Source organism: Mugil cephalus, chromosome 15 (genome assembly GCF_022458985.1).
Source record: "Mugil cephalus isolate CIBA_MC_2020 chromosome 15, CIBA_Mcephalus_1.1, whole genome shotgun sequence".
Lineage (NCBI taxonomy): Eukaryota > Metazoa > Chordata > Actinopteri > Mugiliformes > Mugilidae > Mugil > Mugil cephalus.
This window is the reverse complement of record NC_061784.1, coordinates 23,393,726-23,417,019: the sequence shown is the minus strand read 5'-3', so window position 1 is coordinate 23,417,019 and position 23,294 is coordinate 23,393,726. Positions and strand designations below refer to the sequence as shown.

At 41.1% G+C, this 23,294-nt stretch overlaps 1 protein-coding gene across 1 annotated transcript; it reads left to right on the top strand.

Annotated features, from left to right (window-relative positions):
- Positions 1–12,227: 12,227 nt before the first annotated feature.
- LOC125021308 (glutaredoxin domain-containing cysteine-rich protein 2) lies at positions 12,228–22,987 on the top strand. The gene is made up of 5 exons (XM_047607313.1): positions 12,228–12,532; positions 13,593–13,776; positions 14,744–14,853; positions 17,124–17,363; positions 20,849–22,987. Exons 1-5 carry the CDS (start codon positions 12,476–12,478, stop codon positions 21,020–21,022), a joined length of 765 nt encoding a protein of 254 aa, XP_047463269.1. The 5' UTR covers positions 12,228–12,475; the 3' UTR covers positions 21,023–22,987.
- Positions 22,988–23,294: the final 307 nt, after the last annotated feature.

Below are 23,294 nucleotides of genomic sequence, written 5' to 3'. Positions count from 1 at the left end.
CCAATGCAGAATCTGATGTTTGGGAAAGGAGCATCCTCTGATGGTCTCCATGGGCTACACACTTCATGCTGTAATTGCCTAATGAGGAACACATTTTTAATTATAGTATTAAATATGAACACGTACCACTTTCAAGCCCCTAAAAAAAAAATTATAAAGATGGTTGTAATTCCTAAACCTTTCCTCCAATCTGGATTTGAACACACTCTAATTAAAAAAAAAAAAAAAAAAAAAAACATTTCTCGTCTCTAATGCATCCGAACGTTTCTTTTATTTGTTTTAATGGAATTAACGTGGCGGCACAAACCTCACAACATGCTCGATCGCAGTAACATGTTACACTGTTTTATTTTTATAACGTCAGCCTCGTTTCAGCTGGAAGCAGCAGCAGCTTTTTAATTTGCTCATGCACCAGTTTGTTGTTTTTGGCACCGAAAATGTTGTTGGGATTTTGCCGCGGTGGACTCTGTGAATTATTTTATTCAGATGTTCTTTTGTGCCTGTATCCTGTTGTGTGTGTGTGTGTGTGTGTGTGTGTGTGGTAATACCTCTTGTTTCAGGCTTATCATACTGGATTCAGGAGGAGATGGATGGGCTAAGCGGGCAGAATGTGCAGGCACACAACAGAGCCAACAACCAACCAGAGATGGTAAGCAGCTTTTTTTTTTTTTTTTTTTTATGTGCAGGGTGGTAAACACACACACACATACAAAAACAAAAATGCTACAAGAAAAGGGTACGGACACAGACACGCACACACACTTAGTTAGACATCGAGTGAATGTTCGCCTCACTGCTCCTTCTTCCGTCCAGTGGAGCGTCGCGTGTCTCTGTTGCTTCTTGTTTCTGGAATAAAAAATTGTCTCAATTTTGACACACAATAATATAAAAGTAAGCAAGACGTTAACATAACAACCCTGGTGTTTCACCCTGCACACACACACAGTACAATCACTGTATATGTGTTTTCTTTATACTATAATTATTTTTATTCCCTAAAGGTCGATTAGTTTTTGACATGGAGGAGAATCTTTCTCGACTCTTCCTACTCACCAGTATTTGCCGGAAAAATAAAAATTTAAACCTAATTGTGTTCGAGGGGCGCTGCAGAGGGAGCACCATGACTTCTCTCTACTGCATGTGAGCATGAAATCTATGACAGGTTGAAGTTTCGAGCTAGACTGAATGCACCGAGTGCACTGAGAGCCCCAGCCACAGGCTGTCTGTGCCATTATTAGTCTAATTATAAAGCTGGATGGAAATGGGGGGGAAAGGCGGAATGAGAAAGACGGCGAGGGCGGAAAAACAAACGTGACAACTCAGAGAATTCATTTGCAGAAACAGTGTAAACATAAAGTAGATTTCCTGAACTTTGCTGCCTTGTTGTGGTGCGTAATGTACGGCGAAGGAGAGACAGAAATCAGTCAACCTCCTGGGACCCAGCGTCCTCATATGGGGACATTAGGTTTAAGGTTTATCTGCTTCATTTAGATCTGTTGACCTCATAAGTGGACGTTTTAGTCTGCCACCTAGTGGTAGCAAAAGGTCAAAGGTAACGAGACAAAAGTGGGCAAGGTACAAAACCTCATCACATTTAATGGTTGTAACTGGTTTATTTATGCTCATTAACTTCTCTAGTTTCATATGATACAAAGATTTAACAAAGTCTGTCAGTAATAAAAAGCTAAAACAATGTTCAGGTATTGAAATACATAGTTTTGTGTTTTGTTTGCCTTTTTTTCCCCAAAAACTACTTCCTGTTCAAAGACGATGCTTGGTTCTTATACGTCTTAGGTCCAACTAATCCCAGATATCTTGCAGAAATTAAAAATGCACTGCAAACAAAATCTCTTGTCTCAGGAGGTTGAAGTGTTTACGTGCTGAATTAATTAATGTCCTGACATATTGCGTCTCGTTTCTGTAACAAGTCTCACCTGGATCCTCTCAGAGGGAGACAGCAGCTCTTCATTGAGACTTGTTTTGGTGCTTCCTCTGTTTACGATGGCGCATCCTTGATTCCACTGAATAAAACATTCATGTTGGATGATCTGATTTGACTCAGAATAAATCTTAAGCCTACGGACTGTACGTAAAGCTCCTAGTCTGACGGCTAATGCAGAAAGTGTCAAAGAGGATGAGCCCGACACTGATTATGTGTAAGTTTAAGCTTTGATATAATTAAAAAAGTTTGCGTTAAATAAACATTTACCCTTCATGCATTTGTCAGGGTTTTACACGGCTCAGCCTCCCTGGAAAAGAAGTGTCCGACCCATCGCTGGATTCAGGAGGAGTGATGTGGATTAAGTCCTGGTCGTGGAGCAATGGACCAGAGCTATTTAAGGGGTCATGGGAGTTTGATGATCCAGTCTGGACTTGGAGAAGGCCTACGACCGTGTCCCCTGGGGAAATCTGTGTAAAGTCAAGCACATTTCTGGTGGGTGTTGGACTTCATGGTATTCATGGGCAGGCTCTCAAGGTTCATAGATGTGGTTCTGTTGGCTCGAAATTACCACTTCATCTTTGTTCCAGTCCTCATCTATGGTCATGAACTGTGGGTAGTGACCAAAAGAACGGCATTGAGCCTGGGCCCAGCCTTAGAGATGGGACGAGGAGAAACAAAGGCATGGCTAGCCCGGAGAAAACCCCAGGGCAGACCCAGAACTCGCTGGAGGGATTATAAATCTCGTGTCCTCGGGACTCCCCACGATGAGCTGAAATGCGTTTGTAGGGATAAAATGAATGAATGAACATTAGCTATAGAGCTCCGTTAAGCACAACGTCGCCATATTGATCTGATATCTATTCGGTTGACATCAACTAACTTAATAACCAGGGCCTGTTGTATCCCAGGATGCCAGGGAGACAAGCAAAGTGGAAATGGTTTTATAGGATTCCCAAAGATCCCGTGAGACGGCAGATAACTGCAATAAAATGAGAAGACGGAGCGGTGACATCCCTCAAGAAACAGATTTATTGTGTGTAGCGATCACTTTCCATCAGAGACAGAATCCAAGTGTAGCGTCTTGTTTATTTAGCACGTTTTTAACACGATGTCCAACATATTTCTTTTCATAAAGGCAAGTTAGGCTAATGCTTACAACATGGATTACAAAGGAATGTTGCTCATTCAGCACTAAAACTACTCACAATGAGAAAGAAATTCGGGATTAAACAGTAACTTGTGTGACTGTGATTATGTTACAATGTATAATAAATAAAATAATTTCGAATAATTTCGTGTATGTTGTGATGCATTTAGACATGTGTTCTCCGGGATGTACACCATGATGTCTGACTTCATCCATTTGGATCCCCTTTTAACACCTATGTGTGGATTTACTTACTTCTGCAGCCAGCCTCAAGTGGACATTTAATGACGGCATCATTCATTATTTTTCATTCTTACAAACCATCCACTGTAGATTTTGTCTCCTATTATAACTGTAAAATTAGACTGGATATAGATCTTTCCTGTACGCACAAAGAAACACACTGTAAATTTGCAGTTTAAAACTGTAGTTTATGAATAATGAATGAAGCTTAATCCCAAAGTGAATCCATCTTGTGAATTTGTGCTCGACAGGAATTCTAATTCTTGTCTTTTTTTTGGGGAAGGGGGCTCCGTTGTGTTTGCATTGCATTAAAATTTGTCTGTTTACTTGATTTCACTCCAGGGTAAACTCTCTCTTCTCAAGTGACATCTGCCATGACTGCCTCTCCATCTCTGTCTTTCTCCTTTTCTTTGCAGCGCAGCCAGATGCTCTCGAAATGAAGGGCTCTTCTGAAGCCAAGAACTCCATTAGATGGAGACGGAGGAAGTCAAACGCTGCCACGTTTTCCTCTTCTTCCTTTAGTTATTTTAGGAAACAAACAAATAAACCTCAAATCTCCGGTATCATCCAGGCACAGACTGAAACGAATGGTGGACGGTCGAGATTAGCGAGCAGCTGCCCTGATCCTCCATGAAACAATACCTACTTTACATGCACCAAACCTCTACTCCTGAATTCACTGCCTGATTTATTTGGAACTTTTAAAGTAGTTTAAATTGTCTCCCAAATCAAATAATCCATCTCAACCCAAGGCCGGCGCCGACCCACAGCGGCGGCGTGCCGTTTTTAACACGCGGGTTTAACGATGACGACTAAATGCATTTGTCTGTGACACCCTCTATTATGCTAATGGGACGTGTTTGTCTGTTTCAGGTCGGCCTCGTACGCTCTGACAGCTGCGCAGGCGTTTGGAATGGAGAGATAAAAATAATCTCTGTCACTGCTAGAAACTGAAAATATGGTTTTCCCCGTTTGGAAGACGGTTTTCGCTGTCATCACGTGACCTAAGTCAGGTTGAGCTCTTGCAGCCTCCAGACTCCCTGTTGCTCCACTGATAGTAGTAGTTCCCCCTACGGATGTTACGCGACTGCAGCCTTTCTTCGTCGTCTGCAGGGCGAAGCAGAAGAAAACGTATTGAGTGGGCTGTGGTGTGAGCTGATGTCTTGTGACTCTAGGACTCTGGCTGGATGTTCTCACAGTGCAGACACCGAAGGGACTCCCACTGGGATCGTTGCGATAGCTCAGGCTGCACTGTCTGTGTCCATATTGATCAAAACTGGGCTCAAGGGTTCTCATCATCATAATAATAATCATCATCATCATCATCATCATCATCATCATCATCATCATCATCATCATCATCATCATCGTCTCCCTGCAGCCATTTGTCTTATGTTCGCCTCCTTCTCCGTTCCCTTCATCTTTTCCATGTTGGGTGTCTTTACATTGAACTTTTGTGTTTTGCCAATGTTGACTCAAGACGCAGCTAAAATGATAATTTGTGTAAGTGAAGCTTTAACATAAACACATTTGTTCTGGAACTCGCTTTCACCAGGTTAAGGGGAGGGATAAGGTAGGAGATGGGATGAAGAGAGATGTAGACGCCTTCATGTCCAACGTCACAGTGACGTCACTGCGTTAGCTGGTGGCAAAACAGGGGGAAAGCTTGAGGCGAACACTGTCACTATCAACCATGAACATGTCGTCTTAAAGTTTTGTCACATACCAACCACTGCCAGTCATAGACAAATTTGGTTTGGCTTTTGGCAATTAAAAGAAAGAAGGTCAGATTAATATGTAATGCATCAACAGTTTCAGCCTGGATGACGTTATGGGTTAGAAAAGAATTCTGACTGAAACTTTCTTGTTACATGTGAATGCTAATGCTAACTGGTAAGCTAACACAACGTGTTTCAGGGGTGTCCAAGCAGAAGTTGCATTTACTACTTTACCGTCTACAGTGGTGATATTTTTGTTGGAGAGGCTTCACTTGATAAAGACAGCTCCTCTGTGTTCATACGAATAAAAGTCATTGTTAAAATTCTTCTATTGTGAATCTTGCACATGTCCATATAAGACATTGTTATAGGCGTCTAACGATTTGTTTGCCTTCAACTTTTCTTTCATGTAGACGCTGGGTTTCTCAGTTAGTTTCATGTAAATGTCTGCTCATTGCATGGTGAGCAGTCCTATATGTTAACGCTAATGCTAACTGCTAGATAACTCAACATTAGTTGTATGTTTCAGGAGTGTAACCACAGTGGTTCCACTTCCTTTTTGTAATATCTTTGTTGGAGAGGTTTCACTTGATAAACACAGACCAGACTTCATCCCCTATGTGTCCTTTTTAATATAACATTAAATGGTGTCAGGGAGTGAGTGTATTAGTATATTCTGTAAAATATACATTTTCCTCATCCATTCTTTCAAAAGTCCATGGAAAGGCATGGGTGTTTGAGATGTTCTGCCTCCAGCTCCATTGAAGATGGTGAGATGTCCTAGAAGTTGGGCTGCATGCTTAGGCTCATCCCAGTTCTCTGGTGAATGACGCTTCTCACAATTTCAGGAGACGGAAACAACCACGTGTGATTTATTAATGTCGTGTTTATGAGACAATAGATTCTAGACGACACAGGACAGTAAATTAATATTGGAAGAAGCGCTTCTCTACGGAATTAGCAACATCCCAAAAGGGTTTATTCCGAGTGATAATTCCAAATAATAAATGCAAAGCTAGTGACACCTCTTTAACCTCCTGTGACACAAGCGTTTGTTCGTGATGCATTTTTAATTTCTCCAAGGTATTTGGGATTAGTAGGATCTGAGATGTATAAAAATTAAGCATCATCTTTGAACAGGAAGTCCTTTTTGAAAAATAAACAATTATCGCATATGAGGACATGAAGATTATTTCACTGTATATTGCTAATTAACGTTGTTGTAGCTCGTTATTATTGACAGAATTAGTTAAATTTGTGCATCATATCAAACTAGAAAAGTTAACGAGCATAAACAAACAAGTTTCAACTACAGAATTTGATGAGGTTTTGTACTTTGTCCACTTTTGTCCTGATATCGACTGAAGAATGGAATACGTAATGTCCCCATATGAGGACACAGGGTCTCAGGACGTTAAGCCTCCACCGAGTAAGACACCAAAATAAGACTTTATCTGGGAGCTCCCCCGCGGCTGTACGCCTGGAAAAACACTTCACTTTTGCTGACAACACCTCAAGAGGACTTGATTACTTTTCGATGATCTAACTGCAGTCGCGTTACAAGAACATTTGAAGATTTTCAAACGGGCTGTGCAACAAAATTACACTGTGAGTATGTGCTGATTCCCTGCCTTGGTGCCGCCGCTGCTGCTACTGCTTCCCTGAATCTCATTTCGCCTGGAATTGCAGTCGGTGGCGACGCTCGTGCATCATTTTAGAGAGGGACTTCTCTGAAGATGAAATTAGAGCTGGGGTGGCGAGGTCACAGGAGGAGGCCTTTGTAAAATCCCAGACATGGCTTTCTGCACGAGCTTAGAGGTTTCACGGGAGCAGAACACCATCATCAGCAGCATACAGCTAATTAAACCGAGACGGAAAATCAGTCCCAGTGAAATATTAAATATTAACTTGACTGCGGCTTCCAGCATCTATCATTTGATAGACACTGCAATTAAGATAATGAAGTTTAAATGCATTAGTAGTTCTATTTTAAAACGTGGAGCAGATTTTTTAATAATTTAATAATAATATAATTTAATTAAGTGTTAAAGGTTTCTGCTTTGTCAAGTCCTTTTTTTTTGTAAACACAAACTTGTCCCAACAAAGTTATGACTTTAGTTCAGCTCTTTCATTATTTATCTTTTAGACGGTGTTTTATATCATCATCTACATGTTATAAATGTTGGCCCTTTCTGAGGAGAATATATGGTAATTATATTCCACTCTGTTATAGCTGTAAGACGAAGAGGAAATAGAAGCTGTGAAAGAGACAAAATCCCAGTCTGCTGTCTGGGGCTCAGTCAGTTTCTCTCTTTCCTTTTTGTCTACAACCTTCAGAAATGATGTGACATCCGCGTCTTCACTCACGATTCAAGACAAATATGAATCTTTTATATTCATCCTCAGCGTCGTCGCTCCTCCCTCATCCATCCTTGCCCCCCATAGTCCCATCCATCTCTAATTTCAGCCTTTCACTTCCTTCCATCTCTGTCTCCTCCTCCTCCTCCTCCTCCTCCTCCTCCCTGCTGCTCGTCAGACGCTGGAGGGCAGAGAAAGAGAAGAGTCAAAAAGTACAATCAGAGGTTGCTGCTGAAACTGGCAGATGCAGAAGGAAACTGGCTGCCAAATAATAGAAGTGGCTTTAAAATACAAAAAACTTGTGGTAAACACTAGGTCAGAGGTTTTTATTCAAGGACAAGGACCCTGAACCTGATGGAGAGATTAAGTAGGGACGCCCTACCTACTATAAACTAGTGCTATTTATAAATATCCATTAGTATTATCATTTTGCATTCATTATTAAGCTATTAAAATAATACACAGGTTCAAATATTCTCTATTTTTGTATTTCAAACATGTGCAACAGTAGAGTGGCTGTAAACAAACCTGCATGCATCATGCACTGTTAGCTTCTCTTCTGCTAACATAGCATCTGGGATTTCCTCTGGGGACTGAATACACTCTCGGCAACCTGAACCTGAACGAGTCAGCGTGTCACATGTGGTCTCGTAATTTGCTCAGCAGCGATAGAGGCGGGGCCTATCGTGTACAGTAGTACCTCTGCAGCACCTCTGTGGACCCCCTGTGGGTCGCGGGCCCCCTGTTGAAGTACAAACTCCCGCTCTGAGTAACGCTGTGCAGAAGTCAGTCACTGATGCCTGTTCTGTTGTTGCCTGAAAATAGGAGCCGCTTGGATCCGAGTCAGTCAATATCCTCGTCCTTGGAAAGCTGGCAAGAGTGCAAACAAAATAACGAGTGTGTTTCTTTTGAAAGGTGAGACTTTCACCTTTCTTTCTTCCTTTTTTTTTTTTGGATCTTTTATAAAAGGGAGGAAATAAGAGAAGACGAGGGAAGCTGGAGTCTGTATAACAAACACGGCTGGCAACGACTCACGCCGCCTCAGGCTCTCACTGAGGGAGACTTGCCAGGTAGTCTAGTCTTGGACCACGGGGGGAAACTAATCAAACTTATCACACACGCGCGCTTCTACAAAGAGAAAATGCTAATGAACATGCACTGATGCAGGAGGTGGGCTGTGGTACGGTGGCTGCAGAGGTTTTGGAGGCATATGCGATGTGCACAGATTAAAAAGCCGGAGACGGGAGCGTCCTGCGTCATGGATACAGCACGAGATAGAGTTTCGATTGTGATTTACGCATCCACAGCAGGGAGCATGTCGACGCCACATTAGCCCGTCTGGGGAGTAGACTTCCATTCGGGTTTAAATTTGTGGCTCAATGAGGTTTATCTCGTGCACTTGGGTCCAAATGCATTATTTATAACACAGTGCAAACCTAAATCATTATTTCTCCGTTTCGATCCATACCATCAGAGCGCCGATAATAGATCGGATCTACAGGCCGTGGCACGGAGCGCGTTTTGTACCTGAGCGCCGCAGCTCATGCAGCAGATTGCGCTGAGGTCGGATAATGGGAGATAATAGAATATACATGAACTGTTAATGTGGAGATATAGAGGGAGTGAGATTTACAGCGGCAATCATTTAAACTGAAAGCAGCAGGAATCGTGGCATATTAAACGATTCCTTCACTGCGATGCACCCAAAACAATTTCCCGCCTGAGTAGCCGTACTTGCTTTCTCGCAATCTGATTAAGCTGAACCTCGGTGAGGAGAGAGACGAGAGAGGGTCTGCACGCAGCACCCGGTCGCTCTCTTTTAAACCATCCATTCACACCTTGCTTAATAACAGTCATCTGTAACGATAATTGTAAGATTGATCTCGACATGCGTGAAGTTAATGGCATCCATTTATTAGGTTTGTGTCTCTCGGAGATGCAGGGGAAAGTTGCCACTTGCATCTGCAAACTATGAAACTTCCCAAACTGGGTAAACACAAATATCCATTTTGCATTTATGTGCATTATTTAAATGAGCACTCACACTGACAGGACTCATGATGTCAGGACCCGACACAGACTCAGCAGAAATTAGTGCCGACTTCAAATTCTGTGCCGCTGCTTAAAGATGTGACTAAAATCTTAAACTCGTCTCTGAATTGGTGAATAATTCCTACAAGGATGGTGTCAGCATGAATCACACCCGTTTAGTCTGAACAAGAGTCTGATGAGCTAATTCTGGACAATCACATTCGTTTGTGTGATGGGTTCATTAAAATGCAAAACATTTGCAAATCAGAGGCTAATTGCTTTATCTGGGTCAAAGGTCACCAATCTGTGGACGCATGTAAACTGTTTTGTGAAATTTGTAAGATTTGGATACGCTACACAAGCTGTGGGTCTGAGTTTGATCAGCGGGGGTCATCTCAAATCATGGCGCCATGTTTGCTACATCAGAGGTTAGATTCTACAGTGTAACTCTATGTTGAAATAAATGTCTTATTTCCACCATTGACGGACCTATAAATGTTATTAATATTAATATAAATTACATGAACACATGGGTTTCACAGTATATATGACGCTAGCTGCTATTTTTCTAAGCCTTTAGTCTAGATAACTAGCTAGCATAAGGTTAGCATAAGGCTAGGCTAACTTCAAACTTCATTCACTCATTCAAGGTTCACATTAATGATGGTGTGACTTTATTTTTCTATATAAAATCTTAACAAACATCAAACAGAGACATTGACATTTACCTCATCACATAATAGAGAGAAACCAGCTGACGTCCAGTTTCTTCCTTTTAATCTTCTGCTCCATAACTTTCTCTGTTTTTGTTCACTGGGGAAACGGTGGAGTTTCCTCCGTGTTTTCCTGATCCTGTGCTGGAGCCGTAGGCGGAGCACTGTGGCATATTTTACCTTTTAATCCAACTTTATTCTCTGTTATTAACCACTTCTCTATGGGTGAATATTGGTTAGATGGATCCAACATGGCGCCATGAAACACGTGACCAGCTCAGAACCAATCAGCACAGAGGGACAGATCAGACGCTCTGATACACGGCTCCCGGTCGTCACATTCAAGCTTTTTATTTATTTTATTTTTTAGAGAACAGCATGTGGTATTACGATAAGCACTAGTGTAAAAAATGGATGGCTAAATTTATCCGTTTCATTTTCATGTGAATTCTGCCTCACTGTGAGGCTGTCATGGCTTCACAGGACGCTTGAATAGAGCAGAGAGCTCGTTAATTATTTATTGTTAATTATTAGTGACACCAGTGCCTTTCTTCCCGTGGCAAGTTCAAGTGTCTCCTGAAAATCTGTACGTCCAAGAGAATTAAAGACATTATTCTACTTTTCTTTTGGAGCCAGGTTTTCTTATGGGAATGAATCTGCTACATCTGATTATGTGTAAAAATCCTTTATATGAACTAAAAACAAAAAAAAAAAGACAGGGTCACACTCGCATACTTGTTAACCCAAAAGACTAACTGACTCCTTGTGTTTGCATAAAGGGTATGAAAAGGAGTAGTAGCCAGTGCACTCCACTAAAGATTAATGTAGATGTGAAGATTGAGCATGTGAAGATTGATCTAACCTGACTGTGGGATAAATCCACAAACCAACACAGTCACATTAACGAATTACAGATCAGAGAATGGACATGGGCCTTCTGACGGGGTTGAATGTTGTTAGTTTCCCAGCAGAACACTGAATTGTCATAAGATGGTTTTAATGTCATTCACTTCTCCTGTCAGTGGTCATAATGTTGTGGCTGATCGGTGCACACCTGCACACACATGCACATTTCTGCTTTTATTAAGTGTCTAATTTTATTTATTGCACATTAATCAACTTCATAGTAAATGTGCCAGTGTTAGCCAGCTGGCTAATTTTCAACTGTCGTCCTTTTTGGTAAAATGTTTAAGAACCATCATCATATCTGTGAAAAACAAATGAAACTTTTTAAAATTGCAAAAGGGTCATTCATCACTAAAAAGCAGGGTGAGCCATTAGGCTACAAAGCTAAAATAAATACAACAACCAGAGCAAAAGATGACATAGACAGCATGTAGCTGTGAGGCTAACAGCTAACGTTGTTCACGTTAATTTTATCACATATTTTTATTCATTTCTTCATTACTGGTAATGACAGCGCTGCTTGTGATAAAGGGTATTTGACAATAAAGAATTTTGAACCATTAAGGATTATCTTGTTAAAAACTAATTATTTCCACCTGGTAATTGTAGAAATAAGCTCCGATAAGCTTGTATGCTAGGGGAGAGACACAAGATCCTGTTAAGTTCATCACAGTGTGTCTTTGTTATTTGAAGGATTTGCATCCGTGTTGGAAAGCGTTGTCTTTTTTTGGAAGCCGGTGGAGCGTTACACTCCTAAGACTGTTCAGATAAGATGCTCAGATACTAATTTTTTGCACTTTTATTCCCAAATACACAAATTAACACTGTATAAAGTCGGGGTGAATGTTTTCAGTTTGACATCAAATGCCATGCGTCGTCAACACTGATGCGTTCGGATCCAGTCCAATGATGGGACGTTCTACAACAACCCAACTACTCCCACACACACACACACACACACACACACACACACACACACAAACACACACTGAGCTGCACACCAACTCCCTTCTATTCTGGTGATCATAATTATTTGATGACGAGGCTTCTGGTTTCTCCACCACCCTTTTGTACACACGATCTTGCTGTGAATTATTTAGCACGGGGGAGCTAAAATAGGTGGGTCCCTTAAAACAGCAGGTACAGCCAAAACCGTGGAGGCAGGACACACAGAAAGAGCCTCGTCGTCCTATCTTTATCAGCCGCCCACTGCTTACTCACAGCTCCTCAGGGCTTCGGGCTTCTCATCGTTCCCCCCGCCGTCCAGTCATCGAGCTGTATATCATCGCAAACCTTTAATCCATTCAAATATACTTTCGTCTGTACAGGCGCCGTGTCCAGCTGATGTCATTTCAACCCAGGAGAGGAGCTTCTTGGATGGACTGACGCCCTCGCTGCTTCCCTTCATCCGGCCACCATGGAGGAACTCCAGAGAAAGCTCAACCAGCACTATGAAGGCAACAAGCCCAGAAAGGTGAGTCCTTCATGTGTCCACGATTAATGAAGTCATTACAAAGCATTTTCTTTAAATTGCTTTAATTTACATTAAAGAAAATACTGTGACTGAGATCTGAATCTAAACTGAAAACTGGGACAGAGAATGAGACTGAACGTTAGCTAGAGCGCTGCAAACGTTTGCATGCACAACCTCTTGTCTGATTAAACAGCACTTAAGCTAAACTATATATATATTTTCACATGCCACTTTATTAGGTACAGCTGTGCAATTGCTTTTTAACACAAGTATCTAATCAGCCAATCACATGGCTGCAGTTCAATGCATTTATTCATGTGGAGGTGATGAAGTTTAAACTGAGCATCAGAATGAGGAAGAAAGAGGATTTAAGAGACTTTGAACGTGGTCTGGTTGTTGGTCTGAGTGTTTCAGAAACTGCTGATCTACTGGGATTTTAACTCACAACCATCTCTAGGTTTTACAGAGAATGGTCTGAAAAAGAGAAAATATCCAGTGAGCAGCAGTTGTTGATGTGAGAGGTCAGAGGAGAATGGGCAGACTGGTTGGAGATGATAGAAAGGCAACAGTAACTCAAATAACCACTGGTTCCAACCAAGGAATGCAGAATACCATCTCTGAACGCACAACACGTCCAACCTTGAAGAAGATGGGCTACAGCAGCAGAAGACCACACTGGTTTCAAACTCAAACTGGTTTCTGGAACATGACAATGAGTTCACTGTTCTCCAATGGCCTCCACAGTCACCAGATCTCAGTCCAATATTTCACCTTTGGGATGTGGTGGAACGGGAGATTCTCATCATAGATGTGCAGCCGACAAATATGCAGCAACTGTGTGATGTTATCATGTCAATATGAACCAAAATCTCTGAGGAATGTTTCCAACACCTTGTTGAAAGTGTGACACCAAGAATTAAGGCAGTTCTGGAGGTAAAAGGGGGTCCAACCTTTTACTAGCATGGTGTACCTAATAAAGTGGCAGTGAGAGTATATACCGTATTGAAATCCTTCAGGAGAGAGGAGTGAAAACCATGTCACCTTCCTCTCCAAACTCCAGGTGCGGTTCAAGCTGGCGTCGTCGTACAGCGGCAGGGTGCTGAAGCACGTGTATGAGGACGGTCAGGAGCTGGACAGCCCGGAAGAGAAATACCCTCACAGCTTCATCCACCGCAAAATCCCTCCCAGCCACCTTGAAATGGAGCAGCTCTGTGGGTTTGAGGACGCCCATGGAGAGCAGCAGGGTGAGGTTTTATCATTGTGTAGCATACTGTGCAACTGTGTCTTACTTTATGAGTGGCTGAGGTTTGCTTATGCGAGCTAACCGGCTCCAGCTTCTTCTTCTTCAAATGAACCAATTTGGACACGTTTCACTGCACACGACGAAGCAGCTGTGCACGACTAATGCTTCTTTGTGCAGAGTTTATGTGTATATACGCACTTTAAAGCTTTTAACCATGATAGCAAACATTCTGCAGGATGCGTCAGTGGAGGTCAGTCAACCTGTGGAATTAAAAATTTGAATTATATTTTAGTTCGAAATTTAAAGACTTAAGCTACCATTAGCATGAATTAGCAGAAAGAGCTTAAAGCAGGAGAATGTGCAAAAAAGTCCAAAAAATGTAACTCTGCCTACCAGCTCCTACTGCTTCATCATGTCACATGCTTTCAAATCACTAACACTAACTACAGAAAATATGTGCAAATGTTGTGCTCTTACAGTCCTGTGGGTTTGGCCAAGAAATATTTCACACTAATGTCAAACATGATGAATCGATGACATTTTATATCCAAAAAAGGGTCAAAGGTCATCTTATTGGTCATGATATTCTTTCATTAGAGTCTGTTATATATAAACTTTATGCTGATTGGCTGTCAGAGGCTTACAGACATGAGTATTTCTCATTCTTTTCTCATCTTTCCCTGGTCATGAAACAGTATCAGGCTTTAGATGTTTATGTTCTTGTTTCTGGTAGGTTGACCATAAACATCTAATCCGACACAGTTCTTTGTCTTCATAACAGACATAAACATGTGTAGCTAAATGTTCTAAACATGTCCTTAAGAAGAGATTTAATAGTGAGATAGTGGATGGATCACTTCACACCAACGTGGTAGAAACATATTTTGTTTACAGATGAAATCAGGAGCAGAATATTCTGATTTAAATGCTCACTTTTATCCTGACGACATGTTTTAATCTTTACCCAGGTGTTTACCCTCCAACGGGGCTCATTGCCCAGAGGATCAACGTGTACAGAGGAATGGGAAGCTACAAGGCCACCGCTGGCCAGACTGACGAAGCAGAAGGAGAAGGCAAGGTAAGCAAAGCAGCTCGCAGGCTTCGCCTAAAGTTTTGATGTTAATCAAGATGAGAGTGTGTCTGAAGACTTCATTTCTCACTAGAAGCATAATATATATCATCGTCATCATGTCGTGGACACTAGGGGGTGGTAGTTTTCACACCACAACAGGGAATGTGGAAGAAGAAGAGTGGGAGTGTGGTTGGCACGGCAACTGGTGGTCATCATGATGTCACATCCTGTTTGTACAGCATCAAATAATTAACTAAATAAACTAAACTAAACTGATCTGGACATGGATTATTCTAACTACCTAAAATGTCTTCCATCCTTGAATAAAAAAAAATGTAATTTGACATGTATATAAATGTTTTTGTTTGGTCTAAGCCCCACCCACAAAATGGAGGGGGTGGAGCTTATGACCTATAACCACAGCCTCCAGCCACCAGGGGGAGCACTAGTCGCTTTGGCTTCAGTTTTTATGGTTTTGCCGAGTCTGTTGGCAATTTAAGCAAACACGTGGAGTTGAATATAATTGGTTTTAGATGCCTGGCTACATGCTGTGCTCCCACATCTGTGTGTGTGTGTGTGTTGTGTACAATCTAGTCCTGCATTGTGTGTCTTCTGTTTCTCTTTCTGTTCATCTGTACAGTTGTAAGTGGATTCACCATGAGCGTTATCCTTTCAGCACGCATCAATAACATTACTTAATATTAATTATTATATAGTATGTTTATAGCCAGTATATATATAAATATGTGGAATGAGCAGTGCAAATGCACTTGTGCTAATAGGTAACAGACACGTAAATAAATTTAATAATGAATCCGTGGATCTTTAGAGCAGAAAAAGCACTTTGAAGCACCCACTTGAAATAGAAAATAAATCTTGGGTAATTAAAGCATCAGCTGAGTGCAGCTCAATGAACATTTCCCAGCAGTTAAACGAGGACCAACAACGGCCACAAAATTGTTCATGTGAGGTGAAAAAGGTGCTTTTTACAGAACCGGCGGCTTCGTTAGTGCGGAAGGCTAAGCGGGAGGTCAGCTACGCTACCTGCTGGCCTCATGTCACATCCATCCTTTTATCATCCAAACAAAGGCATCGCATTGGCCTGGTGACCAAATCAGAAGACGGCAACCTGCAGTTAGTTCATCCGTTTGTTCGGCATGGCGGCCTTTTAGAGGACTCTCTGCCTTACGAGGTCTAATCACTACCTGAGATTTCACTTCACTGAAACAATATCTGACTTCTGTTTTCGGGATGCTTGAATGCAGCCTTTCAGATTAACTCATACAGTTTGAAAAACACAGAGAAGAGAGAAGAGGAGGAGTTTGTAAAGGCAGAAATGTCAGCGATTTCTAAAGTAATTACGAAGTCGTTGGTATCAATCTGCTTCATATGTGCAGGGCTGCATTGTTTCCATGGGCAACCAAATGTCAGAGGTCATGATCAAATAAATAACTATGAAATATCAAACAGTCCCAGCATTAAAGATCACAGATTTCATTCTTTACTCTCGATCATTCAGGAGGAAGCCCCCCCCCCCCCTTCCCCATCAGAGCCCTTATTAGACCGAGACACAGTCAGTACGTTTACATTGACATGAAAAAAAAAACAAAAACGAATTATTCCCTTAATCCGACTTTAACTGGACAACTTCAGTGCAGGTAAATACGTTAAAGTCCAACTCAGACTAAAATCAGAGTTCTCCTTATCCGATTTTCTCTTATTTATGCGCCTTAATCAGACTTTAAGTGGACAACACATGTGCACATGTTCCACAACCGGACCCCCAATCAAAAACATCTAAGAAAGACGGTGGCAGAAGAAGAGCCTGTAGAGGAACTACCTGAGAGATAGCATCAAATTATCTTTACCATAAGTAGCACCCAAATTATGTACGAGATTAAAAAACAACTATTATCCATCTGGTTGTTGTTTGAAATGTCGGTCTGACACATGAACAAATCTTGTTTATTATATGACGTAATAGGTCAACCGGAAAGGGGACGTATTTACTCACTGACAAGAAACATATCGCCACCTAGTGTGGAGGAAGAGGACATGTTCCCATCAGTTATTAGAATTCTCTGTTGCATGGAAACTGGGACAAGGACCAGATTCAGAAAGTTGAATTTAAAGCGTAGCTCCATTAAACTGTGATAAATGGCTGTTGTGTTTTACATAAATGTGACTTTGAAGCTCACCCACACATGCACGTGGCCATGCTCTTCATTCAATATCCATCAACATTTTCCTCTTTTATTTTTTTAATTTCCTTCCAGTCCTCAGTTTTAGACTTCGGTAAGATAATCATCTACACCAGCAACCTGCGCATCATCAGAGCGCCACCGAAGAAGTCTGAAACGCTGCGGCACCACGCGGTTCATCCCTCGGACTCGGAGGGACACCTGAAGGCCAGGGACAAGGGGAGCCGGAGGAGGGCCAGAGCTCCTTCTCCTCCTCCTCATACGCAGGACTGGGAGGAGAAGGAGCAGAAACAGATCAGCGACGCAGACACAAAGGTGATGATCCTTTGGAGACAAGTTATTCTCACTTTCTCAACATTTACTTTATTTCAACTTAATAACTAAAGCAGCGTCTCCCGATCACAAACTCTGTGAATCCTTGTAACGGCCCGCCACCCTATTTATACCCCTATGCTTTTATTCCTCCCTCCTGCTGCAACAACCATCAACCCATTGTCCTAGTGTTATCTGTCAACTGTGAACAGATACTGATGAGTCCACAGTTTTACTCTGCCCTTGCAGCATCTGCCTGCCACTTACAAGCCAGCGAGGATACCCAGCCTCCCTCTTACCTCTGTTCCTGATTACTCTTCTCCTGCACCCCCCCTCCTCCTCCCATCCTTTTCTCACCTCTCGTTATTTTCTCATTTTCTCTGTCTCCCAAAAAGTTCATTCTCAGCTGTTTTTTTTTATTATTTGGCAACCTCGCTCCTCTTTATTGCCTCTGCTGCTACAAAAGTGTTAATTTCTCACTGTCTTTTTGTTCCGCAGCTTTTTCTTCGATCTGTACATCCACTATAGCTGATCAGCGCAATATAGCCCCACATGCATCTTAATGTCAGTTTAGCTGAAGTCAAAGCATTAGCTTTCATTAAAATAAATAGCTTGTGTGCAGCTCTGTGTGTCTCATTAGTGCTGTGTTTTATTGCGGTAATATCGCAGGCCATGCTGAAACATATCAGAGTTTGGTTTTGTTTTTAACCCCAGCGACATAGTTACACCGTCACTTACTTTATTTGTATATTTTATGGTGCATCTCATGATTAAATGTAGCTCACTGTTGATGGTTGCTCCATTTTGGTTCCTGATTACAGGATTCAAATTCTGAGCAGTGTTTGTTTAAATTCGGTAACGCTGTCGTTTATTCAGCCCACTGACGGTAATTTGATTTTTTTTCCTGTTCCTATCCCTGTTTCTGTTTTCATATTAGCCGTTTCTTCAAAGCCCCCCTACAGCTCAATGCTAAGCTCCCTAGCTCTGGCTTTACTTGACTATAACATGCTTAAATGAAAGGTCAGGGGTGAATTGCATTTGCATCAATGAATGTCAACAAATCAAAACAAAAATTTAAACATCCCTGCAAAAAGTATTGTTTCTTTTCCATGTATTTTAGCTGCACTGGAAAGAATATAATCTTAAAAACATTCTCCATTCTCCAGAGATGAAGTAGGGACCCTCTACCTGCTACATGTGTCCTATATTAAACTAAAATATACATTATTATCATAATTTTGCATTCAGTATTAAGCTATTAAAATAATACACAGGTTCAAATATTATTTTTTAATAAACATACCTCACATAAACATCATGCACTGTTAGCTTTTCTTCTGCTAACATAGCTGGGATTTAATATGTTGGGTTTATGTTAATGTGCATTTAAAGACGTTTAAATTTGGGAGGAAAATTTTAAAAAATATATATAAAAAAAAATCAGCCACAGATTTTACATGGACCCCTTTTAAAGACCTGTGGCCAAATATATAAAGACTGGGGCAGAACTCAAGCCTCAGACCTCTGTGATAATCTCACACTCTCTTTTTCTTAATGGCACACAGATTATTATTACAAACATTCTGCACAAAACTGACCAGTTGGGTGAGCACTATAGCTACTTACCAAAGGCAATTAATTGAAAACGGTGTTGGAAATTCAGTCTATGATTACGGTTGTTTGCCAGCAGACAGCTGCACTAATGTCTGCTGATCATGAACCGGCCTCGAGCTGCATGTTAATCACTCAGGAAACTGTTTAGCTGCAGTAAAGTTACATTTAAAAGGAAAACAGCATTTAATTATAGAAAACAGATCAATCAATCAATCAATCAATCAATCTTTATTTGTAAAGCTTTTTAAAAACAACACGGTTGGCCAAAGTACTGTACACGTACATCAGCAGAGATGAAAAGACTAAAATCATGAAACAAACAGTAAAAACAGTAAGAGGCCAAAGTGTCGTGCTCAGGCATCAGGACGGATAAAACGCAATCAAACAGTAAAAAACCACAAGAGCTAACATCTCAAACTGAGTTAAAAGCCAGAGAGAAATAATTAGTTTTAAGAGAGGATTTAAAAAGAAGAAGTGAGTCGGCCTGATATGTACAGGCAGATCGTTCCAGAGTTTGAGGGCAGCGACTGAAAAGGCTGGAGCAGGTCAGACACATAAATAAAAACAAATAAAAGACATTTAAAATGAATCTGGAAACAATCTAGATGCCAGTGAAGTTCAGCCAAAGTTGTTGTGACGTGTTCTTGTCTTTTGGTTCCAGGTAAAAGTCCAACTTGAAGCGCATCACAATAACCTGAAGGAGTTGTGTTAAAAGCGTGGATTAAAACCTCAAAGTGATGCGGAGAAAGAAACAGTTTCGCTTTGGAAAACTGTCTCAAAAAACAAAACAAAAAACTTGACCACTGATTTAATCTGTGCATCAAATCTGAGGGCGTTGTTGAGTTTTAACCGACGTTATTTGCCCCAGATCAGCACGAGGCTCAAACAGCAGGACCTCAGTTTAGTTGTCATGTAGGTGCAGAAAAGTCACGTCCAGTCATGCCTTGATTTTTGCAAAGCACTCTAGCAGTTGTTTTCATAATTATCAGCTTGTTTAAGTGTCAAATATATTTGACAGTCATCAGTGTGTAAATGAAATGTAATGCATGGAACTGAGGAGAAACCAGCAGATTAACCCTCTGGAGTCGATGGACGAGGCAGTGCGTCCAAATCACATGACCAATTTGAGACGACGTAGCAGCGAAACGCAGCGTCACTTAGGCTACGACTTAAATTTAAATTGTATTGATAGACCAAGCAAAACTAGACTTATTATAAATAATTTACACCACACTTTCTCCTGAATATTCATGCTGGTGTGCGTCTGGTGCACGGGAGAAACGGTGAAAAGCAAAATGCTAGCAAGAGGAGCTTGCTAGCTTGCCAGCTCCAAACGCTCAAAAGCACAGAAAGAAATGCAAAATGCATCCTAGCAACCAATCAGGAAATGATGTGTCAGTGGTTGCTAAGGAAGAGGGAGAAGTTGTGAGAGTGAAGCTATATTCAGGCTATGGAGTGAATAGAAGGAAACCAGAGATTATTAGATATTATTACTTATTTTTACACCTGATAGTTTGGTCAATGGTTGTAAATAGTTGAACAAAAATGTGTGATGTATTTCCTCATTTTTAATGGAAACAGTTATAAATAGATTTGTGGTTTGCTAAATTTGAGATTTTCATTCTACCAACATGTTTGTGGTTTCCACTGTGATAAATCTAAGTTTTTCCTTCTCGGATTTTAAGGTTTTAGTCTGATTTTAGGTCCAAACCAAAGAAGGGAAGAGTGACTATTTCACACCATCTATTTTAGACCTGAGACTTTGTCCGTCCTCCCTCCTTCGGCCCAGCCTGAACATCTTCCTAACCTCTCCCTCCTGCTTTTAACCTGTGCCTCTCCACACAGCCCCTCTAATGCGCTTCTTCCGTCTCCAGGAGGCCGACAGCTGCCAGCATTGTGGCGGTTCGGGCTGCGCTCCCTGCTCCCTGTGTCACGGCAGCAAGCTGTCCATGCTGGCGAACCGCTTCAACGAGTCCATCAGCGATCTGCGTTGCCAAGCCTGCTACCCCCATGGTCTGGAGAAGTGCCAGTCCTGCTCCAGTAAATAGCACCATTTGGCCGGGGCCCATGTCTGGCAGACAGGGATCGAGTGAGTGAATGAGAGCGTGTAGCTGTGAGAGAGTGTGCGCCCGATGTGCTATCAGTTTGTCAGAATTGTCTCAGTGGCAATATTGCTCTAATCCAAAATGTTCTTGCTGGGGTGTTTTTCGAAGCACTGCGAGGAAGCATAAGCCATCATTGGAAAGGGGAATTGTGACTGTGCAGCGGGCACAAGATCATAAAATACAATTAGCGTGTGCAGTGAACATGGCTCGCGATAACGCAAACACATAATCACTTTTTTGTTGTCACATTATTTTGCATCTGCGCTCCCCTCGTCCCGATAAAAACCTGCTTCAGAGTTATCATTTTAATTAAAATGATGCAAACATTTCACAGTTTATTGTATCTGCTGCGGAGGCTGCCCTGCTCCCATCTCAGTGCACGTATTCACAGGAGAGAATGAAACCTTTTTCATCCCAACATGATGTACTGTAGGAGGGTAATTGAAGGTTTCTTTTTTTTTATTATTTTTCTTTTTTTTTTGTAGAACTGAAGGGGAAAAGGAGTCAGGCAGATTTTGTAGGAGAGGGAAACGTAGAGTAAAGGATGACTGAGACAAATGTAAGATAGTAAGAGCAGGAACCAGCCTGAGTCTTGGTCAGAGAGTTGGACTCATCCAAGTGACCACTGAAATAAAATGGAAATGTTCCTTTGACTCCTGAAACTTGGAATCAGGGAGGAATCTTTTGAACAGCTGACCAGGAAGTATGAGAACGTGTAGCAGCTTTTACATGAAGAAAGCTCATATAAATCTATCTCCAGAATGTTTTCCATGCTGCTGAAAGAGTTTCCTAAACCAGGTTTGCATAGATCTGGAGTTCAACGTGAATCTGATTTAAACATTTGAAGAACAACTTTGGAGGGATTTGTGTCATGATCATTAATCATCATTAATCCACTCGTATTAATGAACCGTTCAGGCTTGTTAATTGTGTTTTTCTTCACCAACTTGAATAGACACATTTAAGAGTCTAAACCTGAACTGTCTGAATTGTTTGTGGTGTTGAGGTCGGCTGCTTCCTGCTCTGTGCTGAGGTTATCCAGGATTATGCTCATTGTATTTCCCTGTAGATCCAGATTCGTGTTTACTAGAAGAGGGACTTTAATTGTCATTGCACACAAGTTATATAAATATAAAGTAGATAATTAAATCTCTTTCATCTACAACAGTGACTCCCAATCTTTTTTCCTTGGAGGCTCCTCTACTTGTATCTAAGAAAAGCCAAAAGTTTGGAAGCAACTTCAAGTTTCTGTTCCCGATGCCTTTCTTAAGTTTCTTAAGAGTTCTATGTACTTTGGGACGTATTTACAGCATGATCACACTTTGCTTTTGTTGATGTTACCAGATCATCGCTGAATAAATGTCAGCAAAAGAAAAGAAGAAGGGTTTAGTTTTAGGGTCGAGAAGATTTGCAAGAGTCACAACTTCAGTGCAAAAGTAAAAAATAAATAAATAAATCACAGTTTGCATTATTCACTTTGTCTTTTGAGAGTCTGCAGATAAATATCCCGCATATATTTCATGCTGATGCTAAAGCCAGAGGAGGTCACTATGAAGAAAGAAAAATTATAGTAAAAATGTCTCCTGATAAGTTACTCTTTACATAATAATCATGTTTACTTTGATGTAAACCCTACTTCCAAACATTTGGCTTGTAGTGTATGTTTTGTGTTTGTAAATCTGAAAGATTGAGAGTGTTAATGAGGTGGTGAAGGTGCATTTCACCCAAAATGTGACAAAAAAAAACAAAAAAAATCAGCTTGTGGAGAGTGATAATGTGAAAAGGAAGAAGTGCTAAACCACACAAACACTGTGGTAACAAAGAATGAAGCCATGGAAGAAAAAAGTCACTATTCATAAATGTTTGATGTCTAAGACTTTTATTGTGAAGGAGACGAGGAAGAGAAATGAAAGATGCATTATTTTATGATGTTTTTATGTCATATAATCTCTTAATACAAAGCTTTATCCACAAAATCTTTTTACATATGGATGAAATAAAACACCTGGATGCTTCTTTTTTCAATGCTTCTCTTATTGTGTCCATCAGCTTCTTTTCCTTTAGTTCTTTCAGTATTTATTTCATCACACTGACTGATACTTTATGACAGCAAATGTCCCAAATCTCGTGCTTCCTCAAACCTGACAGTCGTCCTGTGTTTTTATTACAGTGTGCATGAATCAAGGATTGATTCTGTCTCACGAGTCAGAAGCTT